The sequence below is a fragment of the Babylonia areolata genome, chromosome 21 (assembly GCF_041734735.1).
Source record: "Babylonia areolata isolate BAREFJ2019XMU chromosome 21, ASM4173473v1, whole genome shotgun sequence".
Taxonomy (NCBI): domain Eukaryota; kingdom Metazoa; phylum Mollusca; class Gastropoda; order Neogastropoda; family Buccinidae; genus Babylonia; species Babylonia areolata.
Genome location: NC_134896.1, coordinates 13,099,980 through 13,119,328, shown reverse-complemented (window position 1 = coordinate 13,119,328; position 19,349 = coordinate 13,099,980). Strand labels below are relative to the sequence as shown.

Genomic DNA, 19,349 nt, shown 5'->3' with positions numbered 1-19,349 from the left:
TTGATTAAACATTCCCGGCATGTGGAGCATGCATTTAGAATATTGTATTGCACTGTATTGTATTGTATCTTACTGTAATGGACTGGACTGGATTTCATTGAGACGTGTTGCATTGCATTGAATTGAATTGTATTACGTTACATTGTATTGCATTGTATTGTATTTTATTGTACTGGATTTTATTGTATTGTTGTCGCAGCAGATTTGTGAGGGGAGAGTGGGTTGCCACACAGTGCAGCACCACCCTGTCTGAAAGTTTATTTGTTTCGCTATCAAAGTGCTTTTTTTGTCCACAGTATTTTGCCCGGGTGACTACCATTTTGTTGCCATGGGTTATTTTACGTGCAGCTAAGTGCTTACTGCACCCGTAAGGGCACTCGGTTTGTCATCTCATCCGAGTGACTAGACATTCAATTTTGATTTCTAGTCAAACTTGGGGGGAGAAAGGGCGAGAGCGAGGAATTTATCGAACCCAGACCCTCACATGAACACCGCATTATTGGCAGACAAGCGTTTTGATAACTATTCTGCCACCTTCCATCCCTTTAGGGATCACAATACAACACAGCACAGCACAGTACAATACGTACAAAACGTGAAGTTAACTGTGTGGACTTGCAGGCCCTTCAGAAACGGCTGATCAACCGCACGGAGGAGGTGGTGGAGGTGGAGCGGGTGGTGCAGGAGAAGGACCGCCTCTACCTGGAGTTGCGGGCCCTGCTGGAGAGACAGCCCGGACCCGAGGTGGCCAACCAGATCAGCAGCTACCAGAGGGTGCGTAGCCACGCTTTGAAAAAATAAAAATAAAAATAAAATAAAAATAAGAGGGTCCACCAACCTCGGGATAGTACATAATATTTATGACCTTAAAAAAAGGGGGTTATTAGACGAGAATAGTCAGGATTGTTCAATGGAAAAGCGATCCAGATGAACTGAAGTTCTAATGGGCAAATTGGATCCCCGTCCTTCCAATCGTCATGACTTGACAAGAAGAAGTGGTTGGGGTTTGTTGTTGTTGTTTGTTGTTATTGTCTTTCAACATGGTGCAGCCACCAATTTAAATCTTTTCCGTCACAGTCTGTAAAGACGACGGTATTTCTTCTTCTTTTCTTTCTTTCTTTTTTTTTTTTTTTTTTGTTTTTTTGTTTTTTTGTTTAAATTATTGCTTGTTCTCTCGAAAGCGGGCTGGCATTCAATCACAAAATCAAAGTAAATATTTAGTTAAGACAACATTCTGTGACGGGAACGTTACGCTCTGGTTTGCATAATTGTATTTTGTGACAGGAATATCATGCTCTGGTTTGTATTATCATATTCTGTGACTGGCGGGAACATTATACCCTGGTTTGTATAGTTATATTCTGTGACGGGAACATTATGCTCTGGTTTGCATAATTATATTCTTTGACGGGAATATTATGCTCTGGTTTGCATTGCATTGTTTGTTTTGTAAAACGATTTCTGACGATGTGTACGGCGAAAAACAAAACAAACAAACAAACAAAAAAAAACCCACTTGGTAGTTCCAATGTCATATTGTTTATCCAATCCGAACTCAGTCAGGTCAGGTACCACACATGACATGCCACGCCTGCGGACCTACCTACCTAGGAGTGATGGCCTAGAGATAACGCGTCCACCTAGGAAGCGAGAGAATCTGAGCGCATTGGTTCGAATCCAGACAGCGTCGCCAGTATTTTCTCTCCATCCACTAGACCTTGAGTGGTGGTCTGGATGCCAGTCATTCGGATGAGACGATAAACCAAGGTCCCGTGTGCAGCATGCACTTAGCGTTCGTAAAAGATCCCACGACAACAAAATGGTTGTCCCTGGCAAAATTCTGTAGAAAAATCTACTTCGATAGGAAAACAAATTTTAAAAAAAAACTGCAGGCAGAAAAAATACACACACACACACACGCACACACACATACACACACACACACACACACACACACACACACACACACAATTGGTGGCGCTCTCAGTGTTGCGACGTGCTCTCCCTGTGGAGAGAAGCCCGAGTTTCACACAGAGAAATCTGCTGGGACAAAAATTAGTAATACAATACGATACAATACAGTACCTACCTACCTCCCTCCCTTCCACTCCACAGGTGCTGAAGAGCAAGAACCGTCAGATGAAGACGCTGGTGGCCGAACAGAACATGCTGGAGTCGGACAACAAGCTGAGCGACTACGACAAGCAGAAGCAGCAGCTGGAGCTGGTGGACCTGAAGAAGAAGTACTTCAAGGAGAAGAAGCGGAACCAGGACCTGCAGGCCAGGCTGCAGTTCCATATTCGGGCCCAGAAGGTGTCCTCGGCCGAGCAGATCCAGGGTCTCCCTACCGTCCGCACTATCCTGCCGGCGGACAGGTTCGTCGGGGGAGGGTTCCGCGTGACCCAGTACACCTCCAACTGATTTTCTGTTAATTTCTTCTTTTTTTTTCTTTTTTTCGCTTGCATCTTTATTATTGACGGTCAGGGTTTTTCGGGTGGTGGTGGTGGTAGACTACTGATTTATTTATTGATTTTTTGCGTGAGTTTTTTTTTCTTTCTTTTTTTTTTTCTGGACTGCGCGTGAGACTGGGTTGGCAGATGCACTAGTGTGGCCTGTGGAAATGTGCACAGACAGGGACACTGATGCCATGCCTGTGCGGAAAACACGATGACAGGGTACTACTATGATGTTTGATTAACCCCAAGGCCACGGTGTTCTTTTTATGACTCGGTCATAAATTATGGAATAAAGGATGGTAAATGAATGCTAAAATGTGTTTATGTATAACGACGGCAGTGATTCCTTACACACACACACACACACACACACACACACACAGATATTCAGTTTGGGAGGGGGGGGGGGTTGGCTGCTGCTTCATCCTCGAACCTTTCTCACTGACATTATCCTCATCACACTCATCCCATTTTCCTCAGTCCCTCATGCATGACAACCTTCCCAGACGGAGGCAAGCAGACACTACTGAGCAGCAGTCTACAGGAATCTTTCATTTAATACTGGCTAACCTAACCACCCGAGAGGCTCGGGGAGATCCTGCACTGCTTCTGACTCTCGAGTCAGTCATTTTCCTGTGTTCACTGGTTCAACGTGAAATGCAGGACACTGAGTACAAAACCCCGGCCATTCTGACGACGATAATTGTCAGTGAATAAGTGAGTGCTTTCCCTTAGAGTTGAGACTGTCGGTCGGTTCTGACGTCCCGCTTGCAGAATCTGCCGACGTTGGAGACTTTGGAGATGTGAACTTGCTACAGGAACTGAATTATGAAGTTTGAAGGGTAAGTCATTTTGAGAACAGGCATAAAAGGCAACAGATTTTGGAACGGGTTTGTTTTTTTGTTTTTCTTTATTTTTGTTAATACAGATGGATGTGGATGATGATGATGATGACGAATCAATGCCCCAGCGGGGATTCACCCAGTATTATATATATATAGGGTTAACATTATGTGACTGCGAAAACTGCATGATCTGTATGTTTCCTATCGTAGAATTACAGCGTCAAGCTTACTTGTAGTGCAATTTGTATCACTTCACGGCAGCTTGCCTCAAATGTGTAAAGTAGCTAGAGTGTCCAGTGTGTGTGTGTGTGTGTGCGATAAACTTACATCTTTTGATTTTTTTCCATCCACCCACTTCATGAAGAAGTTGCACTTCATGGGTCAAAGGTCAAGGTCATAAAATGGCAAAATGTTTGTATCAAGTTTCTGGCTCTTAACAGTTTACACCTTTTATCCAGTCTTCATTTGAACACAGTGAAATGATCAGAGAAAAAAGGATCCATATTGAAATTCAAAGGTCAAGGTCGCAGCACACCATTGTATAATTAGTCCATCAGCACTGACGACAGAGCTTGGATCTTGCATCTGATCCTTCGTAAACATGGATTTTTGATCGGATCCAAAGAAGTTGAAGCAAGACCCCTCCCTTTTGAAAGCTCAGGTGTCAACAGGACAAGATCACTGCAAAGCTAATGATAGGCAAAAAAAAAAACCAAAAAACTTTGATGTGACCTTGGCCTTTGACCTCTAAATTTACACCACATTTTTTTGTGTTCTGGCCAAAACCAACCACTAATGACTATACACTATCAATTGAATATTTTGATGAACAACCCGAGTGCTATCTAGTTTCTACATTCTCCAGTTTTCTATGTTGTGATGTTGAACTTTGACCTCAGACCTTGTCCCTTTACATGGGTTTTTGTTCTCACCTTGACCAGTCATTGGTACTACCAAATGTAACGAAGATTGTATGTGAGACCGCTCTCTTTAAAACAGAAACTTAGCTTTTAATTAAATATCATATTCTATGTTGTGACTTGACCTTCAGCTCGTGATTTTGAATTTCCTTATTGTTCATACTGTATCCATGACGTCACAATACCAAGTTTGATGACAAAAATGAAAGTCGATGTAAGATACTGCTTCTGTCAAGCACCCCCCCCCCCTCCCGCCCCTATTATGCCAAATAATGTCGATGACCTCTGGCCTCTCACCTTCTCTACCATTAATCATCATCATAAAGCAGATGACTTCTTCATATGAACCATCCTACCAAGTTTGCTTCCTGTATCACTTTGTAAAAGCCGAGAAAATGCCAATGTCAACGTTTACCACGGCACACACATGCAAGCACGCACGCAACGCACACACACACACACACACACACACACACACACACATACATACACACACACACATGCCTGGTTATTACACTCACTTTGTTTATACATGTGAGACAGAAAAGCTAACAAGCATGTAATCGAGCTTTTGTCTTGCATGCAGTCATCATAAATGTAATGTAGTGATTAGCTATAGATTAGATTTTTTAAAAAAAACAACCAAACAAAAAAAAACAAAAAAAACGAGCCATATCGAAATTCAGCATCAGAGATCAAAATCATGAAAGAGAAGATTGTCGACACAATAGTCTGGAGCACGGGTCTTGCATCAAATTTTCACAAGTCTGGTCTAGGAGCATGACACAGATATTCAGGCTGAAAAAGTCAAGAGAAAAGATGACACTTAGTGATAGATATGCCTTGTGAGGCGACCGATTTGTGGCTCTGTTATTTTCTTCTCTGTAAGTCCTGTGTTGCGTTTTTAATAACAGCTATTATGACACAGGAGTCTTGAGGGCTTTGTCAGGGTTCACATCCTCAAGAAAGCAATGATTAAACTACTCACGTGCGTCACAAGAGAGCAACAACTACCATCATTTTTTTTTAAAAACCTTTATGAATAACGGCTATGGTAATGTTTGCTGACTGAAATGGTGACAAACCAGTGGTGTTGCAGATCAACAAGGCCAGATTACAGACCAGCACAAAACTGTGCAAAGATTTATACATATTTTGGGGAAATTTAAGCGCATGCGGTGTGTGTGTATGTGTGTGTGTGCACGCGTGCGCGCGTGTTTGTATTTCAATTGATGTTTATAAATCAGGTTGAATGTGTTTTGTTATATTTACTGCATGAGTTTATGTAGCATGAATGTGTTGTATGTTGGTCAGCGGCACACACAAAGCGAACACTGTGATTGTTTTCTCAGGCTTTGATTAAGGGACTTTCAGAAAAATAGTTCTGTAAAACGTACATTACATTATCCGTCCATTCTCCATCGTCTGCCTTTCTTTTTTTCATTTAGTCGACGCTCTTAAAAGGTATACCTGACAATGCGGTCAGGTTGAAACTGACAGAATTTTAGGGGTGTCTTTAAAGAAAACACCAGTGAGTGCAACTAACCACCCCTCCCCCCCCCCTTTTTTTTTTAAGGGATAAAAGAAGATACTTTGCACAGATTTCAATTATTTCAATTGAGTCATGAGACAAAGCTGTGTCCAGTGTAATTGACAGTCATTAGTATATTAACAAATATCTAAAAATCAGCTTCAGCTTCTGTGCTGTATTTAATGAATGGACAAAATCTTTTTTATTAAACAATTTTCTGAAAAGGAAAAAAAAAACTGTTCCTAATTTCTGATAGCTGGAAATATGACCACTGAACATAAAGTAATCGCAGTCACTATGTGAACTACTGACACACAGTCATGTTCATGCTGCAGTTTGAATGTGAACCAATATAAACAAAATGCAAAGTATATATTTATAATGTTCAACAACTCTCCAAACATGTTAAAAAAAAAAAAGGTGGAAAAAAGCAAACTACTTTTCATTTTGTACTGAGCCCAGTCTTCTTAAATGTGGAAACATCAAAATGTACAAGCTGCTTGAAACTGTGGTAGTTATTAATTTTCTTCTGTAAATGTTTACGGTGGGAAAACATTATTATCATTAAATGATTTGCCCTTTTGGGTCCTCTCATGTTTCTGACTCATGGAATGTGAGGTTGTGAAGGATCACAGAGAGAGAGAGGGAAAGAGATAACACATATGTATATGTCTGCAAACATAACAGAATCTTAAAAAAAAAACTAAAAAAACACACACACAAAACTGTATGTATAAATATTTATTGTTCTTGCATATAAAACCATATGCATGGATACAAAGTACTAAAAAAAATCAAAGCAAAAATAAAGAACTATAGAAAACATTTTACCTCTGATACATTCACCTGAATGCATACATAATATACATAATGTATATGGATTGATCTAGAATCAAAATGAAAAGCAAAAACCAATGGATGCGAAATCAAGATGCACAAACTAAATGAATCTTCAACACTTTTTTCTTTTTTGAAAAAGAGAGAGAGAGAAAACGTACACGCACACGCACACACACACACTAAAAGAATGGAGCTTTTCCACTTATATTTATCTCTTCATGAACTTAAAAACATTTCTTGTCTGAGCCATGTCATCTAAACCCGATGTACTGCATCTTATTCTAACACCTGAGAAATATTTGATCCCTCTTTTATGTCTCAAAAGACCCAAAATTAGGAAAAAACCCAAAACACTGGTTTCAAAACATCCATAAACATGTTTTGTTTTTCAGACCTGTGTGCACAGACTTCAATGTGCCTTAATCCCTTTTGTGTATATATACACCTACAAACGATCAAAAAAACATACTCAACGATCCTGTAATCCATGTCAGTAATGTTAAGGCCTGACTAAGCACGTTGGGCTACGCCGCTGGTCAGGCATCTGCTTGGCAGATGTGGTGTAGTGTATATGGATTTGTCCGAACGCAGTGACGCCTCCTTGAGCTACTGAAACTGCATAATGGACGATGGAAACATGAACACAGCCAGCATGCATATCCCTTCCTCAGAATGCTCATTCACACAGTAAAGCCCACTCAAATATTGAGTGAATGTGGGAAATGCAGCCCATGAATGTAGAAAGAAAAGAAAAATCTAAGTTCTGTTTTTATAACATCCAACATAAAAGCAGCACTGGGAAAAAAGGGGGAAAAAAAGGAAAGAATTTAGCTGAATATTTTCTAAATGGCACAAACAGAAAACCAAGAGACCAACATGGATTGGCAGTAATTCAAATACCCAAAGTGAAACAAAGTTTAGTGGCTATACACAGCCTGGAATAAAAAATGAAATGGTTTTCAAATGTACACATCACAGCAGAGACAAATTACCCTTTTCCCTGGGAAAAACAAAGGCAAACAGTTTGCCAGAGTTAATGAAAGTGAACCAAACAAACAATCTGATGGCAAATGTTCCCAATAAAATGCACCAGTTACCCTGGAAATCAAGATATAGGAAAAAAAGAAGAAAGTGTTCCAACACATCATAAACAATGTTTTGTTCGCAGATAAGAAGCAAGATGGGTTCAAAATTGTTGTTGTTGTTGTTATGTGTGTGTGTGTGAAGTTTTCAATCTTGTAACAGTCACCTTGAACATCTGATGGACACACCAAAAGATCATAACAAGTCTCGGAAATATAATGAGAAAAACGAAAAACAAAACCAAAAGTGGAAATCTCAAAATGTTAAGGCACCCAATTTTCCCAACCCAAAGGGTTGGATTATTTCAGAGGAAAAGTACACAGTATGCTCTCTTAAAAAAAAAACAGAAAAAAAACCAACACATCCAATCCTGAATTAATTAGCCATCTTGTCCTGCAAAAGGAAATAAAGAAAACCCAAGAAAATAAAGAATTTATTTTCTTAAGGAACAAAACCAAACCATACAGCAGAACTCTTACATGAATGTTTGAAAAAAAACAAAGGTTTGGTTAAAAAACAACAACCGAACAGTCTCAAATACATCAATATCCTTTTAATTTAAAATCAGTTCATATTATTTAAGAAACATACATAAACAGTAAAAGGAAAAGAAAAATACAATCATTAAAAGCAGCTAGAAAATTGAGACGGATATTAAACTAGACAACTGTTTCCAGATTTTAAGGGTAAAAGAAAGAAAAAAAAAAACGAAGAAAGGATGTCTCACACGCTGTAACCATAAATCTTTGAGACATGATGGATGTAAATACATATATACTGTACATGCACAGGCATGAGATACAAAGGCAATAATAAGTTCAGTCAGATTTTGTAAGTAGTGATCATAGTGATACATTGAAAAATCACTGGGCTTGGCTTCAGAACATTAACCAAATATCTTGTAAAATCTCTAAAGTGGCTTATATAGAAATATAGGATTATTTTTTTCTTTTTTGTAGAATGGAATAGAGAGAATGAAAATGGTAACCCATGATAAATATGACAACAACAAACAAATGAACAGGACAAAATTTTGTGTACCTAACAATAATACTTTCAGTTCAGCTGCATGGTACTAAACAAACCGAATAGCAGCTGCATTGATGATTTTGCTAACTCTCTTCCTCTCCCTATTTTACCTCCCCCCCCCCCCCCCCCCCCCCCCCCCCCCCCCCCGCCCCCTCCAACCCCCCAAATATGTACAATGCAGGACGGAGCACTGATAATAATATGCTACCTAACTTAACATATTAAACAGTTTGACATCATCAGATCATTATGATCATAGCGCTCATGGGCACTGGTGCAAATAAGATTTTCCGAACGCATTTGGGCTTTTACACTTGCAGTTGTCCACAAATCTAGTATTTGATACCTGTTTGTCCATACCAAAAATGTATCAAAATGATATTCTCTACTTCATTATTGTTTGACAGCCTGCGTCTGTTTCCTTCATCAGTCTTTAGCAGTTCATTTCTTTCAGCTGTATTTCTTCCCTTCTAAAACTTCCACATACACACATCTACTTCTCTACACATGGCCAAGAAATACCAACACAGACCAACGCATACAGCACACACACACACACACACACACACACACACACACACACAGGACAGGATTAAAACAAAAATAAAAATCAGAGAAAGCTTACTCTTTTGTCATCAGTGAACATATTCAAACACCCATGTGTAAAGACATGCACACACTTTTTAAAACAAATGCAAAGCAAGACTGTTTTTTTTCATGAAATTTTGTTGTTTAAACCAAAAACTGCACATTACATTGTAGCACACTCTCTGCATCACACTCTTGCTCAACAGCATACATTCACTGTTCATAATCCTCCATTAGAAATTCAAACTGCTACCAATGCCATCAATTTTCTTCACCGATTTGTTATTACATTAAAATTTATGTCATTTTAGGCTACGACCGAACAAACGTTTGTTGTATCCAGCATCAACCTTACCCCAATATCCCTCCAGGAGAAATGAAGAGAGATGGAGATGATGATGATAAGTTCATTTAATCAATCATTTAAAACCGAATCCATGTGCTAAAGGAGGAAAGCATGTTTATATGAGGTTTCAAAATCAAGAGTTTTATCACAGACACTTGTTAACACATAAGCAATTCTAGTCAAAGTCCTTTACCTCAAACAAACACACACGCACACACACAACCAACTCCCCTCCCACAAACATCAATTCTGTTAAAACCCTTATACGAATATGAAAAGATTCATATGCTCTGAAAAGATACCGTTGAGCAACGAGAATGCCTGAGCCTGAATTTCATTGCAGTTGAGTATTATGTACAATTATCTACATTGTGACAATAGATAATAATAAATATGAAAATTCTTATTGAATGTGGGTGTTAAAAGTCACTTTAGTGAGGGGTAGTTTCTATTGGTGATGATTTTACACAAACTTGCACACACATACACACTCAAGTATGTGTGTGATGTGCATTTGTGTGTGTGTGTGTGTGTCAGTGCATGCGTCTCTGGGTGCGTGTGTGCATACATGAGAGAGTGTGTGTGTGTGTGTCTGTGTGTGTAGATGTATGTGTGAAAAATCAACGGTATCTTTGCAATCAAACCTCGGGTGCCTTCTGTATATTCCTTACACCCCATCCCCACCCCCAGTCCTTTTGGATCCCTGAATATCCTTCAGACATTTCAGAAGCCACTAACCTTTCATACAAGCACAGAAACTCAGTCCAAATGGTTTTTGGGTATCTTGATCACTGCTATAAACTGACAAACACATTCATTTAAAGACAACTTCTGAGAAAAAAAACAAAACAAACATACAATAGAAAGCAGAAAAACAACATCTACGTGAAAAATAATCATGGACAAAAAAAAGGGGGTTAGGGGTTCAGAATGATAAACACCTATCTCAACTTTCTGTCACAAAAAATGAAAGTGTGGACACAAGTTACCATACAAAAACAAAAAACTGTTTGAGTCACAAAGTAAAAAAAAAAAAAAAAAATTCCAGCCACACTGGAAAAACAAAACAAAAATCAAAACATGAACAAAATTATCAGTTCGTCATTTAGAAATATTGACAAACCTCGTAAAATGTAACACAACTGTGAATCTGAGCAATGTCATTTCATTGCATATCTACCAATAAAAAATTGAAAAAGAAGACACTAGTGGCAGGAATTGTATTACTTCACTAGACTACTGAGAGGATGGAAAAAATGCAAGCAATGTAAATGAAAAGTACTGGTTATCCCAAATGCTCTACTTCATTATAGATTATGGGGTGTGGGGGAACTTTACTGTAAAAAAAAAATGTCCCCTCTATCAGATAAAATAAAAATTAGAATTAAAAAAGTACAAATAAGTGAATGACAAGAATAACAGCTACAAAAGTTGAGGGTTTTTTTTCTATTATTATTTATATACAACTGAATAAACCATAAGATGTCAAAATGACACCCTCCCCGTTAGCCCCCCCGTTCCCCCTCCGCACGCCCCCCCCCCCCCCCCGGCCCCCCCCCATGCCTCCCCAAATATTAATCTGTCAATGTCTGCACAATCAGAACAAATGTCTGGATGCCCTCTGCTCTCTTCCAAGGCTCTGAGAACTAACTCATACCCACCACTCCCTCACATTAGTCACCGCAATCCCCAAAATCCCCTCCTCCAAAATCGCCACCCCCAAAATCGCCACCTCCGAAATCGCCACCTCCGAAATCCCCACCCCCAAAATCCCCGCCTCCAAAGTCCCCTCCACCATCATAATAATCCCCACCACCACCATAGTCCCCACCGTCGTAACCTCCCCCTCCGTAATCACCGCCTCCGAAGTCGTAGTTGTTCTCCTGGAAGGTGTTGTTCTCGATGTGGGTGTGGTCAATGTCGTAGTGGTTGTTGATGGAGATGCCGGAGCCGAAGCCCCCGTAACCGCCATAGCCCCACCCCCACCCCCAGGGCCGTGCCATCCCATAGCCCATAGCACCACCAATCAGCATGCCTGAAACAACAAGGTAGAACACTGAACACTGCATTGCTGAAAGTCATTAGCTGTAAAGCTCTGGTGACATAGTAGGTACAAATCAGAACAAAAATGGTGCAACACAGATAAAATGGAACAGAAAGGAAAAACAGATTTGGAGCAAAATAAACCAATAAGAGATAAGCGACACTTTGTCACTTTCTGTGATTAGCTTAAAAAGTCCATATGACTAGGGGGTACTGTGCCTTTTTTTCAGTCGTTCGTCTCTTAGACAGTACACAGTAAATAAAGCACATATGAATAATATAATCATCATCTAACCATGCAACATCAAAACATATATCAATACAAACACATGACAAAGTATATATAAATCATATAATAATTATCTAAGCATGTAACATAAAAAAAACAAGGAAGAGAGAGAGCGACAGACAGAAAGACAGACGTAGAAAGAGAGAGAGACACAGAGAGAGAGAGTGAGGCTTACAAATGCCTCAACAATTGATGCATTTCAGATTTGTAGATATCTATATGTGCATGTGCATATATGTGTGATTATCAGATATACATTAGCACATGCACACACACACACATACACACCTGCCTACACACAAACAAACACACAAATTCACAGCTGCCCCCCCACCCCCACCCCGCCCTGACTCCCCTCCCGTACGTCCACCCCCCGTCCACCCCGCACATACACTTTGGGTGTGTTTTTTTTCACTTGCACATGTAATGAACAATTCAACAGGAAACAATGTCTATGGACTGATGATGCATTCATGGCTGTTTTCTGCTGGGCATCGATCTTCACTTTTCAGCTCGCTTGAAGCTATAGTCTGCTTGTTTGCTCATATGTGTGTGTGTGTGTGCGTGCGCGTGTGTGAGTGTGTGTGTGTGCGTGTGTGTGTATGTGTATGTGCGTGTGTGTGTGTGTGTGTGTGTGTGTGTGTGTGCATGCGTATGTGTGTTTGTGTGTATGTGCGTGTGTGCATGTGTGTGTGTGTGTGTGCATGCGTGTGTGTGTGTATATGTGTGTGTGTGTGTGTGCATGTGTGTGTGTGTGCTTGCATGCTGTTTCCTTGTGTGTATATATTATATACATGCACACGCATCTGGGTCGAGATCCCATACAATAAAACCCCTTTGTCTGAACACCGTTCCCATGATAAACCTAGCTGTGTGGAAAAAGAACATCCCCAACCCAACCAAACCCCCAACACCCCCCCAAAAAAGTACCCTTTGTCTCAACACCGTTCCCATGATAAACCTAGCTGTGTGGAAAAAGAACATCCCCAACCCAACCAAACCCCCCAACACCCCCCCCAAAAAAATACCCTTTGTCTCAACACCGTTCCCATGATAAACCTAGCTGTGTGGAAAAAGAACATCCCCAACCCAACCAAACCCCCAACACCCCCCCAAAAAAAATAACAGCGCTCACCGGTGGCAAAGTCTCTGCCACTGCCTCCAGACCCTCGCCGACTTCTCCCACCCTGGTTGATGACCACGGTCTGTGGCTGGTTCCCGCGGTAACCACCCTGGGGATGTCCCTGGTAGCCAGGGTGGGGAGGCCTCTGACCGTAAGCTGGGTGAGGGGGAGGGGGGTAGCCCTGCTGGGCAGGGGGTGGGTACACGGGTTGCCCTCCTCCTCCCCCTGTAAAGAGAATGCGTTGTTGTTGTTGCTTTTTTTTTTTTTTTTTTTTTTTGGGGGGGGGGGGGTTCTGTTGTTTTTATGTCATCCTTTATTTTGATTAGGGAGCGACTGTGGCAAGAATCGGTAAAGCGCTGGATTTCTGATCCAGTGTTCGCCTGTGATCAAGGGTTCGAGACCCACCCCCACCCCCCTCCACTCCTTTTTCTTTTTAGGCATGGTGTTTTTGTCCTCATGGGAAAGGCACTTTGCTGTGAGTGTGAGTTTTTCCTCACTCCATCCAGGTATGAATGGGTGGGTACCTGACTTCAGGTGGGGAAGGTTTTAAAAAGATGAAAGGAGATGACTTGGCACCACCTTCTATTGCTGAGCCCCCCCCCCCCCCCCACCCCCCCACACACACACACACCTCACCCACACACACAGTGGATATAAATTCACTTCCTTGATGGACATAAAAAGGTTTTTGGAGCTTTAACCTTTCACCATACTTTGCTTATTGAATTATGTTGGTGATCTGACTATATTAAATCATCATTTTTTTTATCACATCAATCTTTTTTTTCTTTTTTCTTTTTTTTACACATAAAAAGCATCATATTCTTGGTAAAGTATGTATAGTTGTTATCAATCTTGTCAAATGAATGTGAAAACAGATATATGGCTATCACATGCAACAGTATATGAATAATTAAAGCAATAAAATATATATCCACATTAAAAGAAAATTAGCAGACAGACAACTGAATGTGCATAATCAAATTTTGTGGATAACTATCTGTGTGTACACATGTGTGAGTGACAAATATACATCACCACACACACACACATACACACACTCACACACACGCACAAACACAGCCCACACATATACATACACAAACACAACACACACACAGAGACACACAAACATACACACACCTGCCCACATATAAATATGCACACACACACACACACACAAACACACACACACAAACACACACACACACACATCTACACGCCATCCCACCCCCCCTACAGACACACACACACACTCACACAGACACACACACACGCACGCACGCACACCACCACCACCACCCCACACACACACAGGCACACACACACCTACACCCTCCATCCACCCCAACACACACACAGACACACACACACACACACACACACACACACAATGTACAGACCATATTGTGGAGGAGGACCTCCCTGTTGCTGTGGTGGTGGCTGTGGAGGTGGCGGTAACTGAAACCACACACACACACACACCACACTGGAAAACAACCCCCACTGTTTTCACCAAAGCATACAGCCACAACTAACAGGTCCCCATTATCTCTAATTACCAGTGATTAATCTAAAACACACACACACACACACACATATATAGAGAGAGATATATACACTTATCTGTGACACTAACGACAATATTAATGAAGCACAATTATGTACATGCCCAGCCTACAAGAGGGCAAGAACGTGTGTGTCATAGGACGTTGAAAAAGAATCTAAAACAAAATGCACAGGGGAAAAAAAAAGTTTCAAAGAGAGAGAGAGAGATGGTGAAATCAACACTGACATGAATAGTTATTTGAAACAAATGTATGCATACTCACACAGAGGTGTGTGCGCGCACACACACACACACACACACACACACACACACACACACATGACACACATTTATGAATGCAGACATGAAAGATTTCACTCCTGGAAACAGAGTTTAGACAAAGTCTGCCTGTGAAGGAGAGAGAATTCTGTTGAACTTCACAGCAATGTAATGCATAAAAATATAAAACATTACTCTTTTTTAATTATTATTCTTTACAGTATCCTACTAATGTATGTTGTGTCCATTTAATATTAGCTGTTCGTTTTTTTAAATGCGTGGAATAGCTTGTGTGTGTGTGTCTGTGTCTGTGTCTGTGTCTCTGTGTGTTTGTGTCTCTGTATGTCTCTATGATTTCTTGCATGAGTACATGCAGATGTACATATGTTTGTGTTGCGTGTATCTGTATATGTCCATTTGTGAGCATATGCACCATTGACAAAACGATCTCATATGTTACATCAGGAGCTGTATATTATTCTTTATATTGTCCTTTCACAGATACGTACCACTGTCATTATAGCTTGCAACCAGGAGCTGAAAGAAAGAATATATGCGTTCAGACTTGACGGACTCAATACTGACACTGTCACATGCACGCACACAAAGACAAAGACAAAGACAAGGACACACACACACACACACACACACACACACACACACACACATGCGCCACAAACAAATATATACATTAAGGTGTATGAATGAGACAGCAACAGAAACAAAGATCTCTCTCTCTCTCTCTCTCTCTCTCTCTCTCTCTCTCTCTCTCAAGAGGGGTGGGGGGGTTGGGGGGGATGCACACATTTGGTGTGGACATGCATGTATATGAACATGCACAAGGATATCTCTCTCTCTCTCTCTCTCTCTCTCTCTCTCTATATATACACACACATATATATACACATAGATATATTTATATCTAAATTACTTCTGCAATTTTTTGTTTGTAGATGACATCCAATTTACTTCTATCTTATTTTTCTATGTACTACCCTCCCCTTTCCCAACCCCTCAGCATTCACCAATATTCCTTGTGACCCTGGTATACTTGGCAGTTTAAACATATCCTATTCTATTCTGAGGATTTACCATACAAATACCAAAAAAAAAAAGAAAGAAAGAAAGAAATCCAGTACTCACTTCAACTCATTCTGATCAGTGCACAGAACCCAGACAAACTCTGCCGACTTGCTGCGTGTCTTGGGCACCGCCATCAGGTTTGTAACCTCTGCCCCGGGAGGCAGCTTGGGGATCCCCCCGGGGATGTACTGGGTGGTCACCCCCACCGCCATGAACTGGCAAACATCCTGAAACCGAGCGTCGAATGAGGAGAGATCCAAACTAGTTGAAAACCAACGTCCCAAGTTGTCAATGTTTGTATGTTCACATTCTAACTGATATTTGCTGACAAACCTCAACAGCACAGACATATACTGTGACAAACCTAAACAGTACTCATGCATATATATACTGTGGCAATCTTCAACACCACACATGCATACTGTGACAAAAAAAATCTCAACACCACATACACATACTGTCACAAACCTTAGTGCCACACTTACAAACTGTAACAAACCTCAACACTGCACATGCATAATGTGACAGACCTTAACACCACACATACATACTGTGACAAATCTCAACACTACATACACATACTGTCACAAACTTCAACACGCATCACACATACATACTGTCACAAGCTTCAACACCACACTTAATACTGTAGCAAAACATCAACACCAAACATACATACTGTAAAAACCTTGTGACAAACATCATTATCACATTCACATACTGTGGAAAAACTCCCGCATCACACACTCATACTGTGACAAACTTCCACACAACATATACATACTGTGACAAACCTCAATACCACACACACACACAATACACACACACACACAAAATATATATATATATATATATATGTATACTGTCACCAGCATCAACACTTGTACCTTGAGCAAAATGCCCCCTTTGGGTTCATAGCTGCCTTGATCATCAAACCATGCCAGAGTACTATCAACATACAGCACGAAGAATTCCTGCCGCCATTTGTCAGAGAAAAACCCCTCTGAAACATACACACCTGATCTCAGAACACAGACAATCTTTTTCCTTAATCTACCAGCTACACTTGATACAAAAGAATCCCTTGCAGTTTTTATTGACTGATTGACAATTCAATTGACTGACTGAATAAATGATTTGATTGGGTAATACTCCTGAGAGGCTTTACAATCTATGCAGATCAATGGACAGGAAAAAAAAAAAGCAAAGGAAAAAAAGAAGAGAAAAAAAGGAAACAAATTTCTCTTTTGTCAGATTTTTACTAAACAGTACGGATTAGTCTAGAGACTGGAAATAAATTTATCAATTGCAAAAATGACTTCTATCATTAAATTGTGGTTAATCCAGATAACTGATGAGAAAAAAACACTTGTCTCCCTTGCCAAAGAGCATTACGAAACTGCAACTGATTTGGAAGAAAAGTATTTTGTTCCCTTACCAACTGGACTGTTTGTGAATAGTGACTGATGCAGAAAAATGAAATATATATTCCTTGCCCCAACAATGCATTATCAAATAATGAACCTCAAAACCCTTCAGGTTGTATATTTTTCTAACAAACAGACTATATACTTATTCCAGTCTTCAGGTAATGAATGATGAATACACTAATTAAAGTATTTGATTTTTGGATCATGAGCAGACATGGCTATTTCAACATATTTCCAAAATTTAATGAGTGATAGATATTTCATAAGAAAAGAGAAAAATGTACTTACTATGAAAACGTCTCAGCAAGCCAGTCTTTGTTCGGGACACATTGCCTGAATGATGATATACAATTACTATTAACAATACAATTATTAATACACAAGTAGACATTTCACAATTCTGCATTGTGTTCATGTAAGGACAACAACAAAAAACCACCAATTTACAACAACAAAAACAAAACAACAACAGAAACAAACAAAAGAAAAAAACCCATACAGTCTGCTCCAATGATTCTCAAACAGTTATTTTGGATTATTCATCTCACAGGGGTTCTATTCTTATTTCAGCCAGCTCAAATTATGAAATGAAAATAAAAAGTAATGAAAAACAATGAAAGGAATTAAGATTTGTAATATCTCCGGAAAAGACCAGTTAGGCTTTGAAGATTATATTTTCAAGAAAAACAAGTACTGAACAAAGAAGTGCATATAATTATGTCTGTGTGTCTGTTTATCTATCTATCTATCTATATGTCTGTCTATCTATATCTATCCATCTATCTATACATGTATCTGTACATCTTATATATGCGCACATACTCTATCCATCCATCTATCTATATATATATATGTATCTATACATTATATATATATATATACTCTCTCTCTCTCTCTCTCTCTCTCTCTCTCTATATATATATATATATATGTGTGTGTGTGTGTGTGTGTGTATCATATATATATATATATATATGTGTGTGTGTGAACATACAGCAACTTTCACATGAATTAAGAGATGGACAATGCAAGATGTAACCACCAATCCTTTCCACAGCTTCAGTTGCCTGAGAAATGTCTTGTTAGGAGCTAAATTATACACTGAAAAAAAAGGGAAACAATTTTGAAAGCTTCAGTTATTTAAAAACAAAAACAAAAACAACAGATCATGCAATTATGAACTGGAAAATTATGAAACAATTTTCAACTTTTGCCTGTAGTAATGTTCACTTTTGCTACACCAATGAAACTGAAAATTTATCTACTTTTCTTGTGGAAAAAAAAAGAAGAAGAAGAAAAGGATAAGATCATCCAGCTGGGTCTGGTTTTGGGTTTACAAATAGGCTCGAGTGAATGAAAATAATTATGGTTTGGTTGGGGTTAATTTCGACAGGGGTTCTGATTCAGTTCAATTTGCTTCACTCAGTAACGATCATGGAATCCGATGCTGTACCAGCGATCATAACCCGAGTTCTCGGTTCAAAGATTCCCAAGTCGAATTCGTCCTTTGGTTTGATGGTTACCATGGTGATTATTAGGCGCATGTTGGACAATCAAATATATATGTATATATCTGTAATTTTTACTTACTTGATACATGTATCGATTCAGTTCCTGCGCAAGACATGACGACTATCTCACTGTAACACAACTTGTTGACTTGTACGTTGACATTGACATCCAGGAAAACAAACCCCTGGTGCTGTCAAATCACGTCATAAATAAGCAGACGAAAGAACGAAGTGCCTGTAACTCTAAATAAAAGAACGGCCCATCCGCGAAATCATTTGATGAAAATCGAACATTTTATACCAGTGACATCAGTAATAAAGTTGATATAATATTTTAATCATAGTTAAACAAACTTTAAGCTCTATATACAATCAATCAAATTTCAAACGCAGAACATTCAAAC

General features: G+C 39.6%; 1 protein-coding gene across 1 annotated transcript; it reads right to left on the bottom strand.

The window, feature by feature from the left end:
• Positions 1-8,868: 8,868 nt before the first annotated feature.
• Positions 8,869-19,343, bottom strand: LOC143295921 (uncharacterized). The gene is made up of 8 exons (XM_076607606.1): positions 19,025-19,343; positions 17,723-17,767; positions 16,892-17,007; positions 16,065-16,231; positions 15,431-15,458; positions 14,497-14,554; positions 13,106-13,318; positions 8,869-11,673 (listed from the first exon to the last, which is right to left on the bottom strand). The coding sequence occupies exons 1-8, from the start codon at positions 19,059-19,061 to the stop codon at positions 11,312-11,314; spliced, it is 1,026 nt and encodes a 341-aa protein (XP_076463721.1). The 5' UTR covers positions 19,062-19,343; the 3' UTR covers positions 8,869-11,311.
• Positions 19,344-19,349: the final 6 nt, after the last annotated feature.